The 27,035-nt window shown below is 42.1% G+C and overlaps 1 protein-coding gene across 10 annotated transcripts in view; it reads right to left on the reverse strand.

Moving 5' to 3' along the window:
* Positions 1–27,035, reverse strand: part of AGAP1 (ArfGAP with GTPase domain, ankyrin repeat and PH domain 1) — a 579,218-nt gene that overhangs the window by 181,647 nt on the left and 370,536 nt on the right. For all 10 annotated transcript variants that reach the window (XM_040357546.1, XM_040357547.1, XM_040357545.1 and 7 more), the window contains one exon: positions 22,865–22,957. In XM_040357546.1, coding sequence (XP_040213480.1) covers positions 22,865–22,957 — 93 coding nt within the window. The remainder of the gene's footprint in view (positions 1–22,864; positions 22,958–27,035) is intronic.

A 27,035-nucleotide genomic window follows, 5' to 3' on the forward strand; every position in this document is an offset into this window, starting at 1 on the left:
TGAATTACAGTGTAAATAACACAGGGAGGGAGGAGGCGTCTGCGCTGAGCGCCTGATGTGGGGAGGTGGAGTCACAACACCTGCAGCTCTACAGGAGATAGGTTACCTCTCTAGAGTACTTAATGAACAGAGCCTTGGCCTGTGAACGGGTAACGCAGGCAAACAGGACGCAGGAGAAAGCTTTAACCATTTCACTGCAATATATATAGTGTATATATAACCGCAATTAGAAATCTGATTTAGCCATTTTAGTCAAAGCACTGAAGTGCTGGCCTTAGAAGTGGGAATCAAAGTGATTTATTCACTGTGGGTTTTGTAGAGACAGATTTGTGTGGCTCTTCCTTTCCCCTTCAGCCAGTGTGGCTCTGTGCTTGACATGATAATAGCCATTATTACTGGTAATCAGTCATTACGGGGAGGAATGGTCTCTACAGGTGAGGTACTCCGCTCTATTTGCATGATTACATTTACGCCCCTGAGCTCTGCACCTCCAACCTCACTATGTAATCTCAGTGCTGCTTTTAATTTAATTCTTGGGGTGAGAAGAAAACGGCCACCAAGCTATCTGGAAATGAGGACTTTTATATCTTTACTAAAATAATGTAACTTTTTTGTTTCAATTATTGTAAAAAAAAAAAAATGTTATCAAAATAATGGCAGTCTTCATATTCTAGAGAGCCACAAGCCTGATTGTCTCTTGAAAGATCCGGGTTTGGCTTTCAATCTCCGAGACTTCTTGATAGGCAGTGGCTGTATTTATTTTCTCAAGAATACAAACTAAGCATGCTATGGACATGAACTATCCAGTGCCTTTGTCAAGAATTTTACCAGTTTTCATCTAGACTCGGGAAAAAAATACCGGTAAATAAAATTGGGGTCAATATCAGTGTGACAATAACACAGTATAGTGTGCAGGTAGACCGATTATCGGCACACGGCTGATATTTCCAATTTTCAAATTATCGGTAGCAGTCAGAAACTCACAAATATTGCCGATATTGGTCAGACGACCTAAGATTTACACATCTTTAACCAAAAATTCTATTAGAATAGAGTAAATTTTGAGTGAAAACTATGGTTGCACCGATACAAGTAGCTGTACCGAGCATTTGTACTCTGGCAAATGCACCGATGCCTGGGCAGTCAGGGGTGATCGGTGCGGCTGTGAGGGGAGTTACAAGCACCAATCTCCCTGTATAGATTTCTATAAAACCGCCTCTCCTCCTCTTCCCACTACGGCTTTCAGCTGCTTTATTTAAATCTATACAGGGAGATCCGTGGATTGTAACTACCCCCACAGTTACGCCGATTACTCCTGAATGTCCCGTGTCCTCATCTGATCCCCCTCCATGTCCCTCTCCTCCATTCCCCCCTCCATGCTCCCCCGCCCCCTGTGGTCCCCCCTGTCCCAGATCTGTCAGGATGGAGAGCGGAGGAAGGAGTCTGTAAATCTGTCATTTACTGTCTCCTTCCTTTTCTGAATTAACGGTTTACAATGTTTCAGTTTATGAACAGGAGCCGCTGTCACCTGCCCATTCATCGTCAGTGCAGCTGAGGCTGCAGAGAGCGGAATTGGGGAATCTGTGTCCTCTGTCTGAAACGCGAGCTGTCAGGGGTCTGTTTAGACCTCGGATATCTTACCAAAAGAATAATAATTGTAAAAATATATATAAAACTGTGAAAAATATATAAAAAACGATTGACACAGTCCACGCGTCATCAGTGCTGCATACTGTATTAGTGCCACGGTCACATGACCTAAAAAATAAAAGTATCAATAGTAATCGATATCGGTGAGTACTTGAGAAAATATAGTATCAGCATTTGTACTCTGTCTTAAAAGTGGTATTGGTGCAACCCTAGTGAAAACATTGATAAACAGACCATGCACTCATGATAATGGTGATACAAAACATGAGCTATATATATATACAAAGCTTAGCTGAAACCAATTGCTTTCAAATTGCCTCTCTCCAAATTAAACTTCACAGAGCTCCATATAAACAGAGCAGGTAGCAAGGGGGAAGTTAACCCTTTGACTCATTCAATTATGAGTAAATCTAAGCATGAGCTACAGAGCTATGTAAATAAAAAGTAATTTTTAATTATGCCTACAAATCCACCTGCTAGATGAAAATTCAAATATTCATATTTGTACTGTGAATCCTTTATTTTTCTGTACATGCATGGATGTCATTAGTTGTAAATGTAAGTAGTAACTCATACATTTAATTTTTTGAACATTTTAATTTTCAGTTTAGCAGACTAATAAAGTCCCATTGGTATTTTGCTATGGATCAGAAATGGCCAGTGCTTTTCTAAGTTGAAATAATGCTTTTAAAAAGGCACATGCTGCCAAGTTAAAGGTGGCAAAGCTAATGTGTTGTAGATTAGCTGCAATAAAAAAAGCATGAAGGTGTGAAAAAGCCCATAATCAGAGTCAATAAATTCTCTGTAGAAGAAACTGATTTAGGTACAGACCCGTATCAGCTTTCAATGATGGATGATGCTCAGAAAAAGAAGAATGATGAAAAATGGAATTCTGAAATAGGTGCAAGTTGGGTTTTGCGCTACACTCTGACATCACATGTTTATAAAACGATAGCTGTTCTCTCTTATACAACAGACCTCCACCAATCCCCCAAATTCCTGAATTATTCAAACGCTGCCCGGGTGCCATCCTTAGCAAGATATCAGGATGATTTATGAAGAAGCTCAGTGGCGGGCACCATTACCCGCAGGGCATGTAAAGACATGTGGGTAATTATAAGCAGGCCAAGTTCCAGAAATGGCACAGTGAAAAGGGAGAAAAAAGGAGCCATGGGACTACAGGGGGTTAATCGGCTCTAAGCTCCTGGTCTCCTGTAATTACATAATGAGGAAATAAAGTAAACATGTAATAACTAAATGTGAATATAAGCCGGTTTGTGGGATATATTAATATCAGCAGTGTGCAATCTTTCTTGGTGCTAATACTTCAGTACCTCCTGCCACAATGAAAGGGCCAGATCGCTGTCGTAGTAATCACTTGTCAGAAGCTCAAGGGGCAATTTTAGAGGAAAACTAATGTGGTAAACTCAGATCACAAAGTATTGCAAGCCTTCAGGCTGCAAAGGGATTAATTTTACAGCAATCTGACTGCCACTAATAATTCATTTCCTTTCTGCATAGAAATGTTCTAGTTTTTTTGTGTAGCCCTCTCTACACCTATTGCCAGTATACAAAGGTGCAAAAATACGGATTTATGGCAATCACAACTGACAACACATAAAATAGGTCATTTTTCCACTAAATTCTGGTGATTTTTTTTTAACCAAATTATTGGACAAAGGAGCCCAAAGAACATATTCGCCATCAGATCTGTTTGTCTGCAGAAAACATACAATGAAAGCCTGTATGCAAGAACACGGACTGTGTCCAGTTATACTGAGCTCAGTTAGTTATTAAGGCTGACACACTTAAAAATGGATGCGGCTGACAGCAGGGGGTCCGGTGCGTCCCTGTTCTCCATTTCAGGGACAAATCAGGCTCAAATTTTTGCCTGAATTCAGACCCGAAACCGAGCTAAAGGCGCACAGGACCCTCTGTGCGATCTGCTCCACAGCCACGCAGCCGGTTCTTCTTACCGCTGTACGTACCAGGTGCTGCCATCTTGGATGTTGGCGCCGGATGTGGCTTCCTGAGGAACCAGTCAGCTCCCTGTGGAGCTTTGTGAATTGTCCTACAGAATTCTGGGCTACAGGAAAGGAGGGGTTCGAGGCAAAGGAAGTCATCCTCACTTAGGTAAGCATTGCGGAAGTGGGAGCAAGTACCTATAAGGCCCCTTTCACACTGGGGTGGGGGGCTGCATCAGCGCTATTCGGCCTCTAGCGGGGCGGTTTTACCCCTGCTAGCGGCCGAGAAAGGGTTAAAAACCACTGCAAAGCACCTCTGTAGAGGCGCTTTGCCGGCGGTATAGCCACGGTGCCCCATTGATTTCAATGGGCAGGAGCGGTATACACATCACTTTTTCACCGCTCCAAAGATGCGGCTAGCAGTACTTTTTTTACCGCCCTGCTAGTGCACCACTCCAGTGTGAAAGACCTCAGGGCTTTCACACTGGAGAGACAGCAAGGCCTGTGCGAGTAAAGAGAGCCACTACAGATGGGCACAGCGCTGGATTGAGTGAGAGCTCAGGTAAGTATAAGGGGGTGAAAGGACGATAACATTACCTATGTATGCTGGCATCTGATCCAAAATAATTCACTAAAAATAGGTGTATGGTGATGCGTTTGCCATCCGTCTAGCGGATCAGATGACAATCGGAGGCGGACATGAAGTCTGTTTCCATCCGACTGCCCCATAGAGGAGAACGGGCTGTGTCAGTGTCCGCTTTGCATATTCACATTCACCTGCCCAGCAGGGATGGGGCTTAAAGCCCAACTGTAGCCCCACCTCCACCCTTGAACTGCAATGGTAAATTATTAAATTAACACTAAAAGGTTCCTGTTTTTTTTTTTTTAAATAACATATTATACTTACCTCCACTGTGCAGTTCGTTTTGCACAGAGTGGCCCCGATCCACCTGTTCTGGGGTCCTACGGCGGCTCCTCCCCGCATAAGATAACCCTCTGGGAAGCTCTCTCATACACTCGGCATCCATAGACGCAGAGTATATGACTCGGCCCCGCCCCCTGTCGTCCGCATCATTGGATTTGATTGACAGCAGCGGGAACCAATGGCTGCGCTGCTATTAATCTATCCAATCAAAGCCAGGACGTCAAGGAGAGGATAGCGGGGACATGCCCACAGGTAAGTAAATGCATAGGATGCATTAAGGTGGAAAAACGAGTAGGTTTACAACCCCTTTTATTAAGTATCTGTAAGATGCTACACCTCTGTCCGCACTCCAGCCTCCTCAGCATACCATTCAGGGTTGATGTCCTTGGATGGTACATGATGATGCAGAGTCTTTTCCCTCAAAACTGAGCTTTGGGTGGGGGATAAAACTGGAGCTGGCCAGAGCAAGGGATCATATAAGTGATGGATCCTCTTCTTTAAACAGAACAAGCAATTAACCCTTGCAATGCAGTGGGCCCCATTGAAAGGGTGGATTTTTTTTATTTTCCTGCAGTTGGGCTTTAATTTGTTTGTTTAATATCCTTTTAGACAGAGTGGGTTAATGATTCTCTGTCATATTTTAAATTGCTTTTAGGTGCAACCTAATTTTTTATTTTTATTTTTTAATCACAGTGACAATGTTTTCACAGGGGAAGAAAAGGAAAGGTATTCTTGAGTGGGGGAATAGGTAGCAACAAACCAGTGGCTGAGACTCTAGCATTCTCTTATGCTACCAAAAAGTGTTATTGTAATAATCTAGAAAGGGAAATTTCACCTTACTTCCTGTCTTAGTGACATAGAAACAGTCCTGGTGTGGGAACCTTTCAATTTAAAACAGACACCATAAAGGGTGCAGATTATGGTTCAAGTATTTGGAGCAATGTCACCATGAATGAAGTAAATAATCACACCGACAACTAGAGGAGTTTACGATTTTTGCACAATCTTCAATTCATCTCTTTGGAAACAAAATTGAGAGGTCATGTGGCCAACGACAACTTGCAGGCTCGGTTGACACTGCTGTGACCCCAAAGTCACGTGACGCACTTGTGATTTCTGCAATTTAGGTTGCATTCACACCCGAGCGTTTTGTCGCCTGAAGCGCGACGCTCAAAAACACTAGAGGGGAAAAAATACATTATTCCCTATGGAGATGGTTCACATCTCCACTCCAAAATGCCCGACGCCGAACGCTTGAAGCTCAAACAATTTCCGGACCCTTTTTTGTCGCGCGTATCGGGCGGTTTGGGCGTTTTCATTTCCCATAGAAAGTAATGGAAACGCTCGATTCAAGCGACTAGCGCGACAATGAGCGTTTGCTACGGGCGTTTCGTCGCGTTAATCAATAGAACATTTCACTCAGGCAGAAGATAAAAAAAATCTACCAACATAGCAACAAGTGATGAAAAGATGATCATTTTTCCTATTGGCTAAAATAAAAAACGTTGAAGTACAAAAACGTCGGACGACGCTGTATGCAAACGCGCAAATAAGCATGAATACGCACGACAAAACGCCGGAAAAACGCCCAAACGACCTACGCTCATGTGTGAATGCAGCCCAAAAGTGATTGTAAACAATCAATTTGTAAAACAACCCATTCAGTTTAAAATAGAAATAAAAGGGCAAAACATTTTTGTATAGAGATATACACACACACACACACACACACACACACACATATATATATATATATACATACATACATACATACATACATACACACACATACATATATATATATATACACATACACACACACACACACACACACACACATACATACACATATACATATATATATATATATATATATATATATATATATATATATATATATATACACATACACCAGTGCTTCTCAAATAGTGGGGCGCGCCCCCCAGGGGGGGCCCGAGGCTCCATAAAGGGGGGCTCGTTCCGAACCACGGAGATCGCGCCATGTAGTATCCGCTTCTGTCCCCAGCCTCCTCCGCTAGTTTGAGGAGCGGACGGTGGGAGACGGGACATTTTTGAACTGGGACCAGAGAGGTAGCAGCCTGTCATGTTGGACGGCAGGTGATTGGCTGCTAGGAGGCGGTCCTAGCAGCCAATCACCAGTTCGCCCAAAAGTCGCCCCGCCCAGTGCTGCTGCGGCTTCACTTGATGAATGTCCCGCCTCCTGCTCTCCGCGCTGAAAAGTTACAGGTAGGAGTGGAGAGGGAGGAAAAATATATGGAAATGTTAAGGACGAGGAGTGGGGGCTGTGCTGTGGGGGGAAAAGGGGGGTTATGTGATGGGGGAAACTGTGTGCAGGATATGTGATGTGGGGGTCATGTAAAGGGGGCAATACTTTGTGGGGGGGGTATGTGATGGGGTCATGTAAAAGGGGGCAATACTGTGTGGGGGGATATGTGATGGGGCAATACTGTGTGGGGGGATATGTTATGGGGCAATACTGTGTGTGGGGGGATATGTGAAGAAGGGCAATACTGTGTGGGGGGATATGTGGATACAGTGTTATGCAGAGGTGTACTTATAACAATTTTATAGACAAATGATACTATTTACAGTCGCGCGGGGGGCGCAAAATGTTTTCTTCTTCCTGGGGGGGGCATGACAGAAAATAATTGAGAAGCACTGACATACACACACACACACACACACACACACACACACACACACACACACACACACACACACACACACATATATATATATATATATATATATATATATATAAATAAAATACCATTTTTCCCTTATACATAAGTGATCAAATTTTCTGGAGGGAGGAGAAGAAGCAGGAGCACACTGAGATTCCCAGTGAATGGCTGTGCAGTGGGAGCGTTTCAGGACAAGTCTGGTCATTGGAGGAAAGCAAGCAAAGTTCCCAGCATAGCTAGAGAACTGACCATGGTGTGTTCTCCTGCTTAGTGTGGTCAGTTTTTAATAGGAAAGAAGAGGGACTGGCAGGAACACCAGGGATTTCCTGCACCAAAGTTGCAGAAAAGTAGCGCAGGAACCTTTTTTGTATTGCATTGATTAAGATGGCACCCACTGAAATGAATTTGTTTTGACTTGTCATGAGACTGGGGGTTTATTTACTAAAGAAATATGCTCTGTGCACTACAAGTGCACTTGGAAGTGCAGTCGCTGTAGATCTGAGGGGGATATCCAAGGAAAATAAACAGCATTTTTGTACATGATTGGATGATAGAAATCAGCAGAGCTTCCCCTCAGATCTACAGCGACTGCACTTGCCTTTAGTAAATCAACCCCTATGTGTCGCAAGTCAAGTTGAAGGAGTGTGAACCGGGGCTAACAGAAGCAGATCACCCAAAATGCACTGAGAAGTAAATGTGCATTTGGATTAACAGGAAGCTAATGCGAGGACGTAAACATTGATGCCCATGTCTGTGGTCATCTTAATAGGCAGAAAAAGAATATTCCTAAATAAATAGCTCATAGGTTTACAGCTACATAAAGGCACCAAAGCTGAACGTTCAGAATAAAGGAAGGATAACAACGATTGATTCCCCGCCATGCTAATAGGTGTGGTCTTGAAATACGTGGACGGTGGACATGATTCTTGAATATGTACTGATGTGTGGAATGTAGACAACAGTTTCTTGTTAGGGTAACTCCTCCAGTGATGTAATAAACGCAGTCTTCCCATGGTCCTCACAAGGCCTTTGCCCTGAAAATCAATTTATTCACATTCCCCACAAAAAGAACCAGCCCGTTACAATGACAAACACACAAAGCTCGTTCGTAATTAGCACTTAATTAGTAGCAGGGAACAGATGTTGTTAGAGCTTCGGCAGCTACACAGGTTCTGTAAACAATGCTTATAAATCTAAATGAACGTATTAAGCATGATGCGCCTGTCAGCGGAGCCCAGAAAAAATATGGAGGAGAATGAACAGCAATGTGCAGATTAACTGCGGCGCATGTCAAGAAAGCGGCGAGTCTCCTTGCTTATCAGCACCATGGTGCAACTCATTAGAAGGCCACCCAGTAATGCACCAAAATCCATACACAAGACATTGGTTGGTCAACTTTAGTTCAACCAAGCCTGCCAATAGTTCGCATGGCTAAACGAACGTTTGATACAAGGTCAAGAATAGTGGGCAGTCATCAGTATACCATTAGACAAATATCTTATAGCACCAACATGCCTATTTTTAGAAAATATTGAAAGAACAGGATATGGGATTTTAAAGGTGCTAGAGATAATAGTCGATACAACACAAATTATATAAAAAAAATATTTTTTTTTTAATTAATACCAGCAATTAAAAAACTGATAAAACTGATAAATACTAATCATTGACCGTTACAGGTATACATCTAATACCTATCATGTAACAGTGATGAATTGTATACAGTTGAATATAGTGTCCATTTTTGTTCATCAGTTTCGCCTACAAGTCTTCATCAGGACTGGACACCAAGAAATGCTTTTTCACATCTGAAGCTGTACTTCTTTTGAAAAATGATTTAAAGCATTTCTTCGCGTCTAGTCCTGATGAAGCCTTATAGGCGAAACTGTTGAACAAAAATGGATGCTATTTTCAACTCTATACAATTCATCACTGTTACATGTTGGGTATTAGATGTATACCTGTAACGGTCAATGATTAGTATTTCAATTTTTTAATTGATGTTATTAATAAAAAATATATATATTTTTTTATATAATTTGTGTTGTATCGACTATTATCTCTAGCACCTTTAAAATCCCATATCCTGCTCTTTCAATATTTTCTAAAAATAGGGATGTTGGTGCTATTAGATATTTGTCTAATGGTATACTGACATGTCTAATGAATACTGTCTATGTGCACATAGCTGTAGTTAAAAAAACAGAAAAAGACCTTTCCCTATGTGCAAGCTTCTTGTGGACCTACTTTATAGGTGCTGCACCTCACCTATGCAACTTTTTTATTGTGGTTTTCTTCAATATCGGGCTAGCTGCTGTTTATTTGATTACCGTATTTATCGGCGTATAACGCACACTTTTTTACCCTGAAAACAGAGGGTAAACCGTGCCTGCGTGTTATACGCTATCTTTTTTTTTTACCAACAAGGGGCGGAAATCGGGCAGTCCGCCCCGGGTGCCACCCATAGGGAGGGTGTCAGGCCGGCCGCCCCGCCTCTCCTGGCCCTGGGACAGCGCTGCCAGTATACTTTATACTTCAGAAAATATTACTGCCATTCTTTTCTCATATACTGTTTGTCACTATCAATGTAAATCTAAGCCTCTAAATCCCTCTATTAACGCTGCTCGTTCTGCCCGCTCTTCTCCTCCCGCTCTGCCTCCTCCGCGAGTGTAGCTTTTTATTGGAGGAGAGCAGTCATGTGACCATCAATGAAAGAGGAGAGCGGTCACATGACCGTGTCCACGCTGTTAATGGAGGTATTTAGCAGCTTTGATTTACAATGAGAGACACAAGAGGAGCGGTGTACGAGAAGGAACTGGCAGTGATATTTTCTATACTTTAGAGCACAGGTGTCAAACACAAGGCCCGCGGGCCAAATCCGGGCCTCCCGGCCATTTCATGTGGCCCTCGCACCTCTCCTGCAGCTGCAGGAGAGCTCCAACACTCCTCTGGTCCAACTCCAGACCCCTACTTTCTGCTTTCAAGCATTGCATCCAGCTTATTCCCAGTGGGGTGAACTGTGATGTAAGGGAGAGTGGGGGACTCAACTTCTGATGGTGTGGTGGCTCTTGACATCTAATGTAAGGGGAGGGGATGCGCTGGACATCTAATCTTACAGATACAACCGGCCCTTTTGAGGACAATCATAATGCTAATGCTGCTCATGATGATGAAATTGAGTTTGACACCCCTGCTTTAGAGTATGCTAGTAATGCTGTCCCAGGAGGCTGGGAGTGCAGAGGAGGGGTGGCTTTATAATGAAAGGGGTCTGTGTACTATGCGGGGGTCTCTGTGTACTATGCAGGGGGCTGTGGACAGATTTTTATTTAAAATATACATAAAGGCAAAGCATGTGTGTGTGCGCGCGTGTGTGTGTGTGTATTATATATATATATATATATATATATATATATATATATATATATATATATATATATATATATATATATATATATATATATATACACACATACATACATACATACATACATACACACACACACACACACACACACACACACACACACACACACACACATATATATATATATATAAATCAATCTTCCCCTTTTTTATAAGCGATCACACACCCTCTGTCCACAACTGCATAAGGAGCTCAGAGAGCTAGGGGTGGAGAGAAACAGCAGTACATCGGTCTTCCCAGTGACTGTCTGTGTAGGGGGGGGCAGTGTGTCACAGCAAGAGAACTGACCACAATGTGGTATTCTGCTTAGCATGGTCATTTAATTAAAAGGAAAGCAGAGGGACTGACAGGAACACCAGGGATTTTACACATAAAGGAAGCAGTACAAATAGAACAGGATACTTTCTCATACAAACACAAGTACAGCAGCCACATATCAATTATATGAAATGTTGCGTTTGTATAGTCTTTTAAACTCTCACCTCGTACATGTAGGAAAATTGGTCTGGTTTTATATGGGATGCAACCAGAGGTGTAGGCTGAAGAAACATATGTACAGCACATCACTGATTACTCGCATTTCCATCATTATCTATAATGGCTACACAAAATGTATAAATGACCACGAGTGTTTCTAGTAACAAGCTGCTGATGCACAGTCTCTAGTCTGAAGCCTCCCACTCACATCATGCTACTCAGACACTTCTTAATTCTACTTGGTAACGACCCAGATCATGTCACAATGTCTTCATTAAATGATGTCATTATTTAGCCATTATAAGGCTCTCAACCCACATTCTGCAAATATAGTCCAACGTATGTTTACTATCAGGTAGAGAAAGATGGACACACCATAGTAGTGCCATGGGAATTTGTGAGCCACACAAGATGGACTGACCTAATTAAATTTAACCCCTTCATTGCATTTCACAGTTGTCACCAAAGCATAATTTTGGCATTTTGCAAGGTGAAGTATGGACTGCTATTATCTTTTTTAACCACTGCTTTGTGGGGTCATATTGGGTTTTCTCTTGGCAACATCATTTAAAAATATGTATAAGGAATGTGATCGCTCTGCTGCAAACTACAAACGACGATGGTGATGATACTACCAATAACAATGTGCAATAAAACCCTTTGTGCTGAATAAGTAGTCCAATCATATGAAAATTGTGATAAAAAATATATAGTGATAAAAATATATATAAAAACATAAAAATGATAATGAATAATAATCTTATATAAAATGTGTTTCAAGTTTCACTGTTCAAAGAGGTATTTCTCATACAGGACGACAATCTGTGACAAGTGCTCCCTTCACCGGGTGCAATGGCAGCTCACCTCCTTCCTAGACCCAGATAGGTTCAAACACGCTCAGAACTTATAATAGTTCTCATGTGCAAATGGCTCCACTTTGGTCTCTATTACCGTGTTTCCCCGAAAATAAACCCGGGTCTTATATTAATTTTGGCAACAAAAGACACAGTAGGGCTTATTTTCGGGGTAGGTCTTTCCATGTAATGTGATGTCTTCTCTCCCCCTCTCTCTCCCTGCCTGACAGGAATCCCCAGTGTGAACTGAGTTAAAATACTTGTAAAATCCTCCAATCCTCTATTACAGTATTATATAATGTATAATGTGTGTGTTTCTGTAATATAATTGTGCCAAATACCTTCGTTATCCCCACAATTATATTACAGAAACACACACAGTGTACATTATATACTACTGTAATAGAGTGGATTATAGGATGTTACAAAAATTTTAAACTAGGGCTTATTTATTTTCGGGGTAGGGCTTATATTGCAGCCCTCCTGGAAAATAACACTAGGTCTTATTTTCGGGGTAGGTCTTATTTTCGGGGAAACACAGTAGTTCCCACGAAGACCCTGAAGGGATCAAACACGCTCTGAACCCCGTATACTCCTCCTTTAATATTTCCTCAGTTATTTTCACCAGCAACTCCAAAACGACATGAAACTTTACAGGGCTTCCAATACTGTAGTACCAGCTGGTATGCCCTTCAGATAAAGCTACGAGGATGGTAGCAGAACGCGTAGAGGTAGAGCCAGGCAGCGACATATGTGAGTCCTCTTGAATTTTTTTTTTTAAATTCAATACTTTTTTTTATTGTTTCCATACATATATAGCAGAGAAAGAGAAAAATACACATCCATATTCTATATTCAGTGCATTATATGTGCATACAAAAAATTCATTGCATAGGTTAAAAATTTCCTTCAATCCCATTCCCAACCCTCCCTCCCTCCTATCTTACTTTTAAAGTGCATACACGTTTTTTGGTTCTGTTCCTTTCCTTAGATTATTCTTTACCTAACTTTCCCTGATTAAAGTGAGCGGCCTATTTTACATAACCAGTGCTCCCATATTGCATTAAATTTTTTGAGGTTGCCCCTTCTAATCCATGTTCCCCTTTCCTTCCCAATTGTGCTATTCATTACGTTAAACCATTCCTCTACTGTGGGTGGATTTTGTGCTTGCCATTTTAGTGCGATCAATTTCCTCGCCTGAAACAGGCATCTTATAACTGCTACTAATATATCCCTCTGCCCCATTCTCTCTTCAATGCATCCTAATAGACAAACCCTGGCTTCAAGTTCCAGAGTAGTTCCAAAAGTTGCATTTATAATGTCCAGAATCTTAGCCCAATATCTATGCAGTTTTGGGCATTTCCACATCATGTGGATGAGATCCCCTGTATTTTGACATCTAGGACATTTGTCATCTAACTTCCATCCAAATCCATATAATTTCTTGGGGGTATAGTAGACCCTGTGGAGGAGAAACAAGTGAGAAACCCGTTGTGAGGGGGCTAATGAAACCACTGTCCCTAGTTCCAGTATCCTGTCCCATTGGTCATTTGTTATGGGTCCAATATCCTCCTCCCATCTCTGTTTATTCTTGCTCAGCTTCTCTTTTCCTATTAACTGATCGCTGATCCGTTCGTACAATTCTGATATAAGGAGTCCTCTTGAATTTTATTACGCTTTTTTATATATAAATAAATGTGAGCATAATGTATGAACTGGGGTGGTGGGGTTTCATTCCACTTAACACCTGGTACTGAACAATTGGAAGCACTTTATATTTTCATGTCGGTTTGGAGTTGCTGGTGAAAATAACGAAGGAAATCTTAAAGTAGAAGTATACGGGGTGCAGAGAGTGTTTGATCAATTATAAGTTCTGAATGTGTTTGCCCCTATCTGGGTCTAGGAAGGAGGCGAGCTGCCATTGTACCTGGTGAAGGAAGCACTCGTCGCAGATTGTCGTTCTGTATGAGAAGCACCTCTTTGCACAGTGAAATCTAAAGCACATTTTATACAAGAAGATTATACATTATCATTTTTATATTTCTATATATATTTTTATAAATTTTCTATTTTTATATATATTTATCACTATTTCCAGATTATTGGACTACTTATTCAGCACATACGGTTTAATTGCACATTGTTATTGGTAGTATCATCATCATCGTCTGTAGTTTGCACCAGCGTTATCACATTCCCTATACATATTTATCCATTGTGGATGTGGCACAGTAGCTGCCGACTGGTTTCATATGTTCTGAACGTGCCCAGGACTCTCGACGTTCTGGAAGGATATATTGGCCTTTTTTTGCTGACGAGTTACATCTACAGGTGCCTCATATTCCGGAAGTTGGACTCTTGAGAGTGTTGAATGACCATATTCCCCGTTCTCACCCCAGGACTCTGTTACGTATTTTGTTATTTTATGCAAGGAAAACTATATTGCTTCATTGGAAGGACGTTGGCCCCCCTCTCGATCCATGCATTCTTTGGCATTGTTCATAGTCTTCTCCCCAAGTTTAAATTGGTGTATAAAAGTAGGGCATGCCCTAAGAAATTTAATAAAGTGTGGCAACCGTGGCTGGATATCTCGAAGAACTTTGGGGGGGGGGGGGGGTCCTCTCCTTACAAGTCTCCCATTGAATTGGTGGTGTTGGGGGACGGTACCTCCTAGCTGGTAATTTTTTTCCCCCTCTTTTTTTTGCCCCGTCTGGGCAGCAACTGATTTCTATGCAACAAAATTTCTTCTATCTGCGCTTCAGGTATACTACTGTTATGCGGTCAATGATGCTGCGAAATTGAATGTGTGTGTGTGTGTATGCATGTTCAAGAGTATGGTTGTCTGCGGGGTATTTTTCATATGTGCAGTCTGCTGTTATTTTTAGTTGTCTATTGCCTACTGCTACAGCTGTTTTCCTTATATGTTATAATGACAGCCTGTGCTGACATATTGTTATTTTGTAACTTCCTTTACAAAAGTCTAAAATAAACACCTTTAAAAAATAAAAATAAAAAATCCATTGTTGTTTTGTGATAACATCCAGGTGACGGCAGCAGCTTTATCGCATTTGCACATTATTAGTATACTGTGTGTCTACTTCACTCATCATTTACTTACCACTAGGTGGCAGCGCACAACTACCACATATCTATATAATTAAAAAAATAGCATTTGAACATTTAATTTGAATAATAAATTATCGTTTTTAATAAGCATTTATATTTGGTCACTGATGCAGTCATTTATCTGCAGCCCTGAGGACTCTCCACTATGCCACTGGAGGAGAACAGGAGGGACCAGCAAGGTAAAAAAGGCATGCATCATAGAAGTCTTCAAGAGTGGTCACACCAAACAAAATATGACTCCATACCCGGTTTGGTGATTCAGTGTACCCTCACTCCCCTAGTGACCCCTACTGTTTCTCAGCTTGTTTACATCTTGTTGTGCAATTGAAGAAACCATTGCCTAACAGCACTAGAGGGAGCTATATAGGCTGACAGAAGATGTATTTTAACCACTTGCAGACGGCTGGACGTCTAAAGACATCCTGGGCTTTGTGTGGTGGTATATCTGAATGATGGGTGCAGCTACAGGCATCATTCAGATATTGCTGTTTTCAGCTGGCAATTTCCCTACACCATAATAATGATCATAGCGACTGGTCAGGCGCTTGATCGCTCTTGCGGGCGACGAGAGGGGACATCCCCCTCCTCCCTCCGGCGCTTCTACTGACTCGGAGAAGGGATCCCCCGGCCCCGGATGTCCATCATAGAGATTTCCGGCAGACCAGATGGTTTCCGGAGTCTCTATGATCGTCGGAGGCTGCGTGCAAAGTCATGCCATATTCCTATTACAAGGGATGTTTACATTCCTTGTAATAGGAATAAAAGCGTTTTTTTTTTAAGTAAAACAAAAAAAAAAAAAATTAAAGTGCTCCTGTCCCCGTGTGCTCGCACGCAGAAGCGACGCATACGTAAGTCCCGCCCATATATGAAAACGGTGTCGCCGCGAACGTTGGAGCGAGAGCAATAATTCTAGCCCTAGACCTCCTCTAACTCAAAACATGTAATCAGTAAAAAAAAATTAAGCTTCGTTAGGTGTTGACTGGGCTTCCTTTAAGATTTAAAATGAGACGAAATTCTCGTTTACAAAAGAGAAAATGGTTTAAAAAAAAGAAAAAATTGTATTCCTGTATGTTTTCTTAACTCAAAAAAGTACCTTGCTTCTCCAGATCTCCAAATAATTTTTCTGATCCGACTGCCTGTAAGAGGGTTGCTATGGTTATTCTCCATGGCCCTCTGTATGTAGGAACCTAGCCTCCCTTTTTCTACTCGCTCCAGAAAAGGAGTAGGCACCATTAACTATAGGATTTCGAGTGTTATGCATGATCGGAATTTCCGACAACAAATGTTCGATGTGAGCTTTTGGTCTGATATTCCGACCATGTGCTCCATCGGACATTTGCTGTCGGAATTTCCGACAAGAGATGTTTGAGCTTATTCTCAATTTTTCCGACAAAAAAAGTTCTTTCCGGAAATTCCGATCGTAAACAGAAATCCTACGGAAATCACTGAACTTGATTTTTCTCGGCTCGTCGTAGTGTTGTACGTCCCCGCGTTCTTGATGTTCGGGATTTCAGACAACATTTGTGTGACCGTGTGTATGCAAGACAAGTTTGAGTCAACATTCCGTCGGAAAAAAAATCCAGTTTTGTTGTCGGAAATTCCGAACGTGTGTACACGGTATTACAGTTTACGGGACTGCAACCAATATGAAAGTGAGTGGGAAAAGAAGAGGTTGACAATTATAAAGAGAGGCAGAAAAACATGCATGTGTCAAACACAAGGCCCGTGGGCCAAATCCGGGCCATTTCATGTGGCCCTCACACCTAGAGCTTTTTTTTTTACAGCTAAAAAGAGATGGAACTCTTTCCCGTTATCTCCAGCTCTTGCCCTCCACTTCCCTTTTCACCGGTATCACTTGTAAACACAGAAGCCTTCTGTGTTTACAAGGATGGCTTTCCTCTTTGCTCTTGGTTCAGCAAGATGGGGGGGGGTATGGTTGAGTTCCTAAACCCATGCTCCAAGGGGAATTTTTTTTTTTGAATAAATGTAATTTATATAAACTTACAGATACAACCGGCCCCTCTGAGGCCAATCATAATGCTGATGCGGCTCGCAATGAAATTGAGTTTGATACTCCCGAATTAGAGGATGTGTATGGATTATTTTTGCTTTTCTTTCATGAATTTACCAGTTGTATGTAACTGTGTAGCAACTTTAGTCTGTCCACTGGTGGGTTGCACAGTGTCTCAGTGATCTCATTGGAAACAGCCCTGCACAACAAGATTTAAAGGGTTAGTCCACCCAAAAGAGAGATTTCAGCTGTAGGTGGTATCTCCTGGCATAAATCACATGCTGGTTTTAGATCTTTCTTGGCCACAAAGGAAAATTCCATATGTGGTAAATGCTGGACAGTTGGACTACCAACTAAACTATGAATTTTGGGTAGGCTGACCCTATAAACACAAAATAAAATCTAGATATCCACACCGTCTAACAAGAACTCATCTTTCTGTGCACCTCATGCTCTAAAATAATAAAAGGCAAACTCTAGTTAGTTGTGATAGGTTACTGCACATGGCTGCGCCTTACATGGCTATTAAATTTGCACAAATGTTCATTATATTAATAAGCTTATGCAAACAAAGCATCCAGCGCCCACGACACAAAACAAGCCGTGAAGCAAAGCGCAGGAAAACACACACACACACACACTGCATTTAGCTCCCGCACACACAAACACACATTGCATCCAGCTCACATCCCCACATTGTTCCTATCATTACATCTAATTGGTAAACATGATTGTGGAGCTGGGAGAACAGACACTTAACGAAAAGCAACAAAAAGGGAAAAAATGAAGTGAGAGAGAGTGTGCAGACCCCAGGGAATTACCAAATCAATTAACAACTAATTCAGGATGTAATTTCCGGATTGCCTCTTAGCACAAAACTGTATCTTTAATTTCTCAAGCAATAAGCATCATCCAGAGAGAGGGCTCTAACACACACTGACGCTTCAAATGAGTTTACAAGTATCTCTTTTTGATTGGCTATATAACATTATTTTCTTCACAGTTCGTTGACACTGCTGCCGAGTGCTTGGAAAGATTTAATTATACTGGTACAATCGTTAGCAGCTTTCAGTCCCATCCACAAGGACTCGTAATGAGTCTCTGTGACTCAACCAACGCTGGGTGACCAAATTATATGCGGCAAAGTGATACAATTCCGCTCCTAATGGGAAACTGTTTATGGGCCCCATTTAATAAAGATTTGTCCCAGAGGCTCTGGCGCGAGGCGTTGGAAAGAGACGTACAAACTTCTGTCCAGAGATCTGATCTATCTCCTGTGACAGCAGGCGGGGAGCGGAGGTCTGTGGAAGGTCCTGTATCACCGCTTTAAAGTGGAGCTGTCACAAAGTAGAATCGCTCAGCAATCATAATTCAGCTTGCGACAATTCGCTCAGTAGTTGTATAAATTTATAGGCTTCCCATAACACTGATAACAACGTAACATACGATTGCAGTTAGCCACACATGTAGGCATCCAACCACTGCGCAGTTTAGATCTAAGCTGCCATTTTTTTTTTTACATAATTTAAAGTTTTATTATGTGCACCAGTAAGGACAATACAAATCCAACATTGATCATTGATATATGGTACAGTAAGTGCAGACTGGTACACAAACCAATAATAGAGTAGAACAGTATACTAGGTACATAGCAAATAGGCAAAGAAACAACATTAGTCTGAATTAAAATGCAACAGTGTAAAACACTAAAATCGCCCAGAGGCTGGTGTGCACAAACAAATTTTCCAGTAGGAAGAAGAAGGCATTACATTACAGAAGTTAGAAGACAAGAAGGCGAGAGCAAGAGGTAAAAGAAACTAAGCAAGCTCAATATGCGAAGACTGGTGTCCTGTCGATATGGGTTCCCTGTCAGATAATGCCCGGGCTGGACTGCGCAGGCGCAAACGGAGCTGCCGAAAACCTCTAAGGATGAACAGCTGTTCTTCAGCTGTACACGGCGCGTGCGAAATCAACACACCGCACGCTCCCGATGCTCGAGGCGGGTTATTCATTGAATACAAGGGGCAGATGCATACAGAAAAGGCCATATGATGGGCAGTGCTTTTCTCAAAGGGGCTGATGTATGGTTATTCATTGAACACAAGGGGAAGAGGCAACACACCCGCAAAGATGTGTAGTTTATTGAGAAAACTACCCCCAAAAAAACACTGCTCAATAATACACCCGCCCCTTTGAGAAAAGCACTGCCCATCATGCGGTCTCTTCTGTATGCATCCGCCCCTTGTGGTATTCAATGAATACCCCGCCCTGAGCATCGGGAGCGCACGGCAGCATGTGGCGTGTTAATTGCGCAGGCGCCATGTACAGCTGAAGGACAGCTGTTCATCCTACGAGATTTTCGGCGGTCGCTGTGCCTGCGCAGTCCAGCCTGGGCATTATACGACGGGGGACACATCTCGTCAGAACACTAAAATTGAACAGGAAACCTTGATGGAAAGCATAAAAATAGGGGGGGGGGGGGGTATTGTTAAAGAAAATGGTTGAGAACGCATGCACAAATACAGGTGCTCAACCGAGGAGGCCACAAAGGTGTTGTAGTCGTACAATCGTGCCAGTGAAACCAGGTTATATTGAATTGATCCTCTTTTCATTTAAATGCAGCCTTTAATTGTTCCATCAAGTTCATTTCATTCACCACAGCTCTCCATTGACCAACTGATGGGGCTGCTATTTTTAAACGTCTTTTCAGAAATATACCGTATGTAAACCCAGCAGATGACAATGCATGGCACAGTTTATGCAGAAAACAATCACGTGGTGCCTTTGCCAAATGCTGTAATGATGTAGAGAACTGGTCACCGAGTATGTGAATTGTAATGTGGATTGCAAGCTTTGTGATCAAGTGCATACAAGTAAGCAAATTGTCCACAGCATGGAGGTGAGTGGACATAGACGTGCACACCCTGGCAGCGGATACTTCTGGAGCCACCTCGCATCTGCCAGCATGGATCTGCATGTCACCTTCCTTGCCTCATTTGTACCTCATTAACTGACTCTGACTTAACAAGATTTATGCAAATGGCACCAGAGGAGCCTCTACCTCCCACTGCAATCAGTGTTCTGTATGTACAGCTTTCCACAGCCAGGAGAAGCGCAACATGGGAGAGGAGAGGGACTCTAATACAAATAATACATTCACATTACAAGGTGCGTGCGTGCGTGCAAGTTGGCGTGTTTAAACATACTTTGTATTTGTTCAAAATTCACATTCACATGACGATAAAGTAACATTCACATGAATAAACAATGTACATACACAGAATAAAAATAACTTCTCAGTGGACCAGCTTCTAGTTTTTTTTTTCATACCAGGTCGTTTTGGGAACGCAGGCAAAATTGTGTGATTTACCGCAGTGTACAAAAACATGCTGCCTCTTTGTAAATGTGCCATTAATACTTACTGCCACCCCCACGCATCTTGCAAACGTGTGCCAAACCGCATAGTATTTTAGTGTCATGTGTTTTGGTGCGGCGTGAATTTTAAAATGATGCAGGCACCTTTTTTTGCGCGTTTCTAGCACATAGGACAGTGCATTTTAATAAATTGGCTGCCCTAAACATGACTCACGGGAACACCCAAAACATTGCGTGCAATCCATTGCACTGGAAAGTTGTAATCAAAATTTGGAGACTTATGCCGCGTACACACGATCAGTCCATCCGATGAGAACGGACCGATGGACCGTTTTCATCGGTTAACCGATGAAGCTGACTGATGGTCCGTCGCGCCTACACTCCATCGGTTAAAAAAACTATTGTGTCAGAACGCGGTGACATAAAACACAACGACGTGCTGAAAAAAACGAATTCAATGCTTCCAAGCATGCGTCGACTTGATTCTGAGCATGCGTGGATTTTTAACCGATGGTCGTGCCTACTAACGATCGGTTTTGTCCTATCGGTTATGAATCCATCTGTTCATTTTAAAACAAGTTGGCTTTTTTTTAACCGATGGTTAACTAACCGATGGCGCCCACACACGATCGGTTTTGACCGGTGAAAACGGTCCATCAGACCATTCTCATCGGTTTAACCGATCGTGTGTACGCGGCATAAGGCTACGATTATTACCAGTTCTAAGGGCAATCTCCTCCTCTTCTATTTAAACCTGGGCATACATAGGGCATTTTGGTGCCCCTGTCCGCACCATACCGCCCAACATCCTTTGACTGAAAAAAAAATCAAAAATCAAAGGAGCAGGTGTCATAAGCTATCAGAATATGATGGCTTCAGCCAGAGATTTGTCCATCCGGCACTTTTTGCAAGGACGGAGGAAGCTGTTGGATTTCTTTAGCTCAGGTCGCAGGCTGATTGAAAGAAATCTATACGTGTATGGCCAGCCTTAGTTTCCCCAATTGAACTGCACCATTGTTGTGTAAATGAAAAGGGTTCAGTGAAGTGCTCAGGCTGCACCACAGCCATGTACACAATAGACTGTGCACTTTGCAAGTGCAGTTTCTCCTGAGCTTGGTAAATGAGGTGAACCTTCACTTTGCTAAGAATACCCAATCAAAAAAACACGTTCTTTTCTTGCACAGGATTGGATGATGGAAGTGAGCAGAGCATCCCCTCATTTACTAAGCTCTGGAGAAACTGCAGTGGCAAAGTGCACAGTCTATTTGGATTTAGTAAATCAACCCCGTGTCATACTTATTAAGCGATGACAGAATAAACAGGGCAGTGTACACTTTCAGCGATACATGCGGTTTAGGAAGAGGGAAAACAGAAACAAGATGGTAGGAGTCTCTATAAACATGCTACTAATATTTGGCAGTAGGATTATACCTTGCATTAGAAAATGCCTCTTAGCAACTTATTGACTTGAAAAGCTTTTGTAAAGTATGGCATGATTTGATACTCATCTACACAGCAGCATAAACCTATACAACAAAAAGCAAAACTATTGTAGAACCCTCAAAGACTCCCTGATGTCTGCCGAGGCAGGAATCACAAGTTGTATATGTGTTCCCAGCCTCGTTATAAGGCTCTTGCTTGCAATCTGGATTCACACCAAAGCATTTCCTCCTCGTTAGGCTACTAACGGCCTCTTATGGGCTAACGTTTCCAAGCCGCAGCTCCTGCTGACTCTACCTCACCCCCCTTTTCCCTGAGCGTCACCAGAAAGGATTAATTAAGCCCGTTCATTAGGGCTGTAAACGCTCACTCGGGTAATGGAGGCCTAAATGAAACTGAACCTAATCAAAAGGTACAAGTACTTCATTAGCAAATTACAAACAGGGTCTTGCAGCTGACACGTTCAGTGTGGCTAATTGCCCGTCGGCCGTCAGAGGGGGGCTCAGATTACCAGCCAAATCAAGCCCGTACGTGGTTATCAGAGGGGGGCTCCGAATCCCCCAGCAGACAGGCGCAGAGAGGCCCAATCAAAGCATTCTGCACAAAGGCGTCACTTTGAAGCTGCCTGGGCCTGGCTGCCTCCCCCTGAACAGCTCACTTCATTAGGGCCTGTTGTCACATGGCAGATCCCCTCCCCCTCTCACACCACCTCTTTATCCTAATGATCCCATTTTAATGTGCGCAGGATTCGTGCCTAATTGATGTCAAGTGAGCAACTCTTCCACATTCAGGGAGGGGGGCATCAAACGCGGTGCAGAGAGCGGGGGGCTCGGAGACGAGACCCCGAGCGTGGGCTCCTCTAATTACACACTGGAGCCTGGCGGAGGGAGGCGGAGGCAGGGAGGAAGCTTACCTGTTTAATTGGTATTGCTCGCCCGCTGCCGATGCTGTCTGCTCTGCTCTCTAGACCTTTCTTATCTTTGTCTGGGTCGCTCCCTTTTCGAGACTGAAAAGCAAAAGTTCACATCCCGTTAAAACCTCCACAAACACAGAGCGTCCGCTCTCCAGGCGCGCCTCCCGCCCCTCGCCACAGCAGTCTGCTTCATTTAATCTGCTGTGGACACAGAAATTAGAACAGCAAGGTTAGATTGCAAGCTTCTGCAGAAAAATAATGTCTTACCGTGAGACTTCTCTTCAGTCAGCAGACTATTAATTCACCCTTTACTGGCAAAGGGAAGGTACTGAAGACCTAGAATCATTCCATCCTTCATTAAAAGTTGGATGCTGATTCACTCCATTTCCACTTTGCAGTAGAGCTGCACGATTCGGGCCAAAATGAGAATCACTTTTTTTTGCTTAGAAAAAAGATCACGAGTCTCGCGGCGTAACATCATCTTTCATATTATACAAAAAAATAGCATTTGAAAGACCGTGGTGCAAATACAGTGTGACATAAAATATTGCAACCACCACCATTTTATTCTCTAGGGTCTCTGCTAAATATATGTATATGTGTGTGTATATATATATATATATATATATATATATATATATATACACACACACACATACATACACACATATATATATATAATATATACACATACACACACGCATATGGGGGTTCTAAGTAATCTTCTAGTAAAAAATAATGATTTTTACTTGAAACCAACAAATGTCAAAAAAAGGTTTAGTCTTTAAGTAGTTAAACTGCCCTCATTTACACACTGAAGTTCATTCCTTTGATCTAAAGGACAAAACGTTACAATGTTTATAGTTCATTCCCGGGCTAAGGAATGTTGCGATACGTGGCAGACTGCCTGTTTATTTTACAGCTGTCGGCTTCAGCAGAGAATCGGGAAAATGCTTTGTCAAGATCGTGATGGGGAAAACAAAATCACGATAACGATCCTTAACGATTAATCGTGCAGCTCTACTTTTCAGGTAATTAAGCGTATTTAAAAAAGAAAAAGCTTTATACACAATTGGATGCTAGAAATGATTTCATTCTCAGGGCCAAGAGTGAAAATAAAAGTATCTATTGACAGCAGATTAATACATTTGATTATAGCTGGATGCAGTAGTATGTTTATGTGTACCAGCTGACAAATCCAGAAACCACAATGTGATTTGCTGGACTCGTCCTCCTATCATCAGAAATTGGCCAGGTAAAGCTTTTTTTTTTTTCAAATTATACCAGAAAAATAAGACTGATGGGTTCCTATATGCCACAACTTCCATAAAAGATGGAATCTGGTTGCTATGGCTAAAACTCTGTTTTATAATTTTCTGTTATTAGGACAACACCCTATATGCCTGCATGCATTTGACCTTATAATATAGGAGTGAGGAATAAGCTATGGCTAGGTGTACTGCTTTTAACGGGAACTACTTCATGTCAGACACCATGACCAGTTGCCCAATGTCTGAACTATCAACCACCTTGCATGCAGACATTTTTGGATCTGAGAAATCAAATGAATAATGTGTTGGATGACACAGACATTGGAGAAAGATTGGTGGTTACTAGATGACCATTTACTGACAATTCATTCAGATGATCTTTTTTGTCTACCCAATGCCAGTAATGACAAACCGGACAAACCGGACAATATCCGATTTCAACCCTACTATGCTTAAAGTGATACTAAAGTCTTGTTTTTTGTTTTTGTTTAAAAATAACAAACATGTTATACTTACCTTCCCTGTGCAGTGGTTTTGCACAGAGCAGCCCCAATCCTCCTTCTCGTGTCCCCCCCTGCAAATGCCCCCACAGCAACCAGCTTGCTATGGGGGCAACCGAACAGAGCGACTGCTCTGTGTGTCCATTCAGACATGGAGCCATGGCTTGGCTCCGCCCTGTGCCCCCTCTCTCCTCATTGGCGCACTGACTTTGACTGACAGCAGTAGGAGACAATAGAGCCCGCTACTGTGTGTCAGCCAATCAGGAGGGAGAGCCCAGGACACCCGAGGCTCTTGTGCAACATTGCTGGATCGAGATGGGGTTCAGGTAAGTATTAGAGGGGCTGCTTAACACTAAAGGTTTTTTTTTTTATCTCATCATAGAATGCATTAAGATAAAAAAAACTTCTGCCTTTAGAACCACTTTAAAGTGCCACCCACTAGCGGGGCTGAGCTGCTCTGTAGAGCTGACGGGGGACTCCAGAAGAAAAGGATCGGGGCAAAGCAGGCAAGTATATGTTTCTTATTTTAAAAAGGAAAAAAAAGGTTTAATGCCAGCCATAAATGGAGCGATTATCTTTCCTGCCACCACGGGTGGCAGGAAAGAAATTTGCTTGATTCCCCCACCAGCCCTGACGGGGTTGATGGGGGAATCTCACCTGCAGAGCCATTGTGTTCCCCTGGCGGGAGATTATTATTGCCACTTGCAATAATTGCATGAAAAAATCCAACATGATGGTTGAATCTGAATCTGTCCAATTTTATTGAGCCAACAAATCTGTATATGGCCAGCCAAAAGGAGAAGTTCACATTTAGTAACATGTTACACACGTATTTAGGGTGTAACATGTTACTATACAGCAGCCTCCCTAACCCCCTGAGACAGCAAGGGGAGTTTCTCCCCACACCCACTGTCACATTTTAAAATCAGTTGTACAGTGCTCGGCACCCATAGCTGAAGCATTCATTCATAGGAATCTATGAATGAACTACAAGTCCCTTCTGCCACCATGGCAGACAGCTTGTAGTTTCCAATGGACTGCGAGGGCACCTATGAGTAGCCTCATAGTCCATACCCTCTTCCTGCAGCTCTGAAACGGACAGCCTGTATAGAGGTACGGGTTTAGAGCTGTAGGGAGAAAATCTAGGAGCAAAGAATCTCCCAAAATGGAGCTCCAGATAGCAGTAAAAACCCGACAGGGGTTCAATCCATCTTCCCCTATCCAAACTCGGCTTTGGGTGGACATTCAGCCTGGAAAAAAAATCTACGGTTAAAGATGTTCTCTCTTGTAATTTAGTTTCCATTGGGGAGATTAGCCAGCCTGACTGTACACAAAGAAAATATAGTATAGTTGTATTCTTTAAAACTTTTCACACTAAAATTACTTAGCAATTAGATGTACTGTATTTTACAACCTTTCTAGACCCCTCTTTCATTAAAACAGCACTCAGGATTTGGGACAGTGATAACAATACTGGGCTCAGTCTGTTATCAGCCAACACATACTGCATACAGATTTGTGATGGGAATAAATCAGTAACTTGTACTTTAATTGCACTTTCTTTAATCTGGGATATATGCAAAACAGCATAGCAGGTTTGTTAAATCCTCCTAAAAAAGCGCTGATGCTGAAGAACACAGGGTGTTTATTAATGCTGAAGACGAAAAAATAAATACATCATTATGATTGCAGCACACTTGTCACCTGCACACAGGGGAGACAACCATTTTGCCAACTGAACCAATATGTATAATAGAGCAGCCTATCAATTCACCAAGGGAATGATGACATCACTGACCGTGAGGGCAAGATACAAAAAGGGGCTTATTCAGTATAGCAGAGCAATGGTGATACAGTACCTTGAAAAAGTAATCATACCCCTTGAAATTTTCCATATTTAGATTTTATTATGTATAGAACTAAAAACATTTCTGTAAGTTATGTAAATATAATATACTGGTAATTATACAGCGCCTTGAAAAAGTATTCATAACCCTTGTCGTGTTGCAACCAAAAACGTAAAAGTATTTTTTGGGGATTTTTATGTGATAGACCAACACAAAGTGGCACATAATTGTGAAGTGGAAGGAAAATGGTTTTCAAAATGTTTTACAAATAAATATCTGAAAAGCGTGGCGTGCATTTGTATTCAGTCTCCTTTACTCGGATGCCCCTAATTAAAATCTAGTGCAATCAATTGCCTTCAGAAGTCACCTAATTAGTAAATCGAATCCACCTGTGTGTAAATTAATCTCAGTATAAATACAGCTGTTCTGTGAAGCCCTCAGATATTTTTTAGAGAACCTTAGTGAACAAACAGCATTGTGAAAACCAAAAAACACACCATAAGAAGTCCCATTTGCAGTTTGCGAGAAGCCATGGGGAGGACACAGCAAACAT

Source organism: Rana temporaria, chromosome 6, assembly GCF_905171775.1.
Source record: "Rana temporaria chromosome 6, aRanTem1.1, whole genome shotgun sequence".
In the NCBI taxonomy this organism is placed as follows: domain Eukaryota; kingdom Metazoa; phylum Chordata; class Amphibia; order Anura; family Ranidae; genus Rana; species Rana temporaria.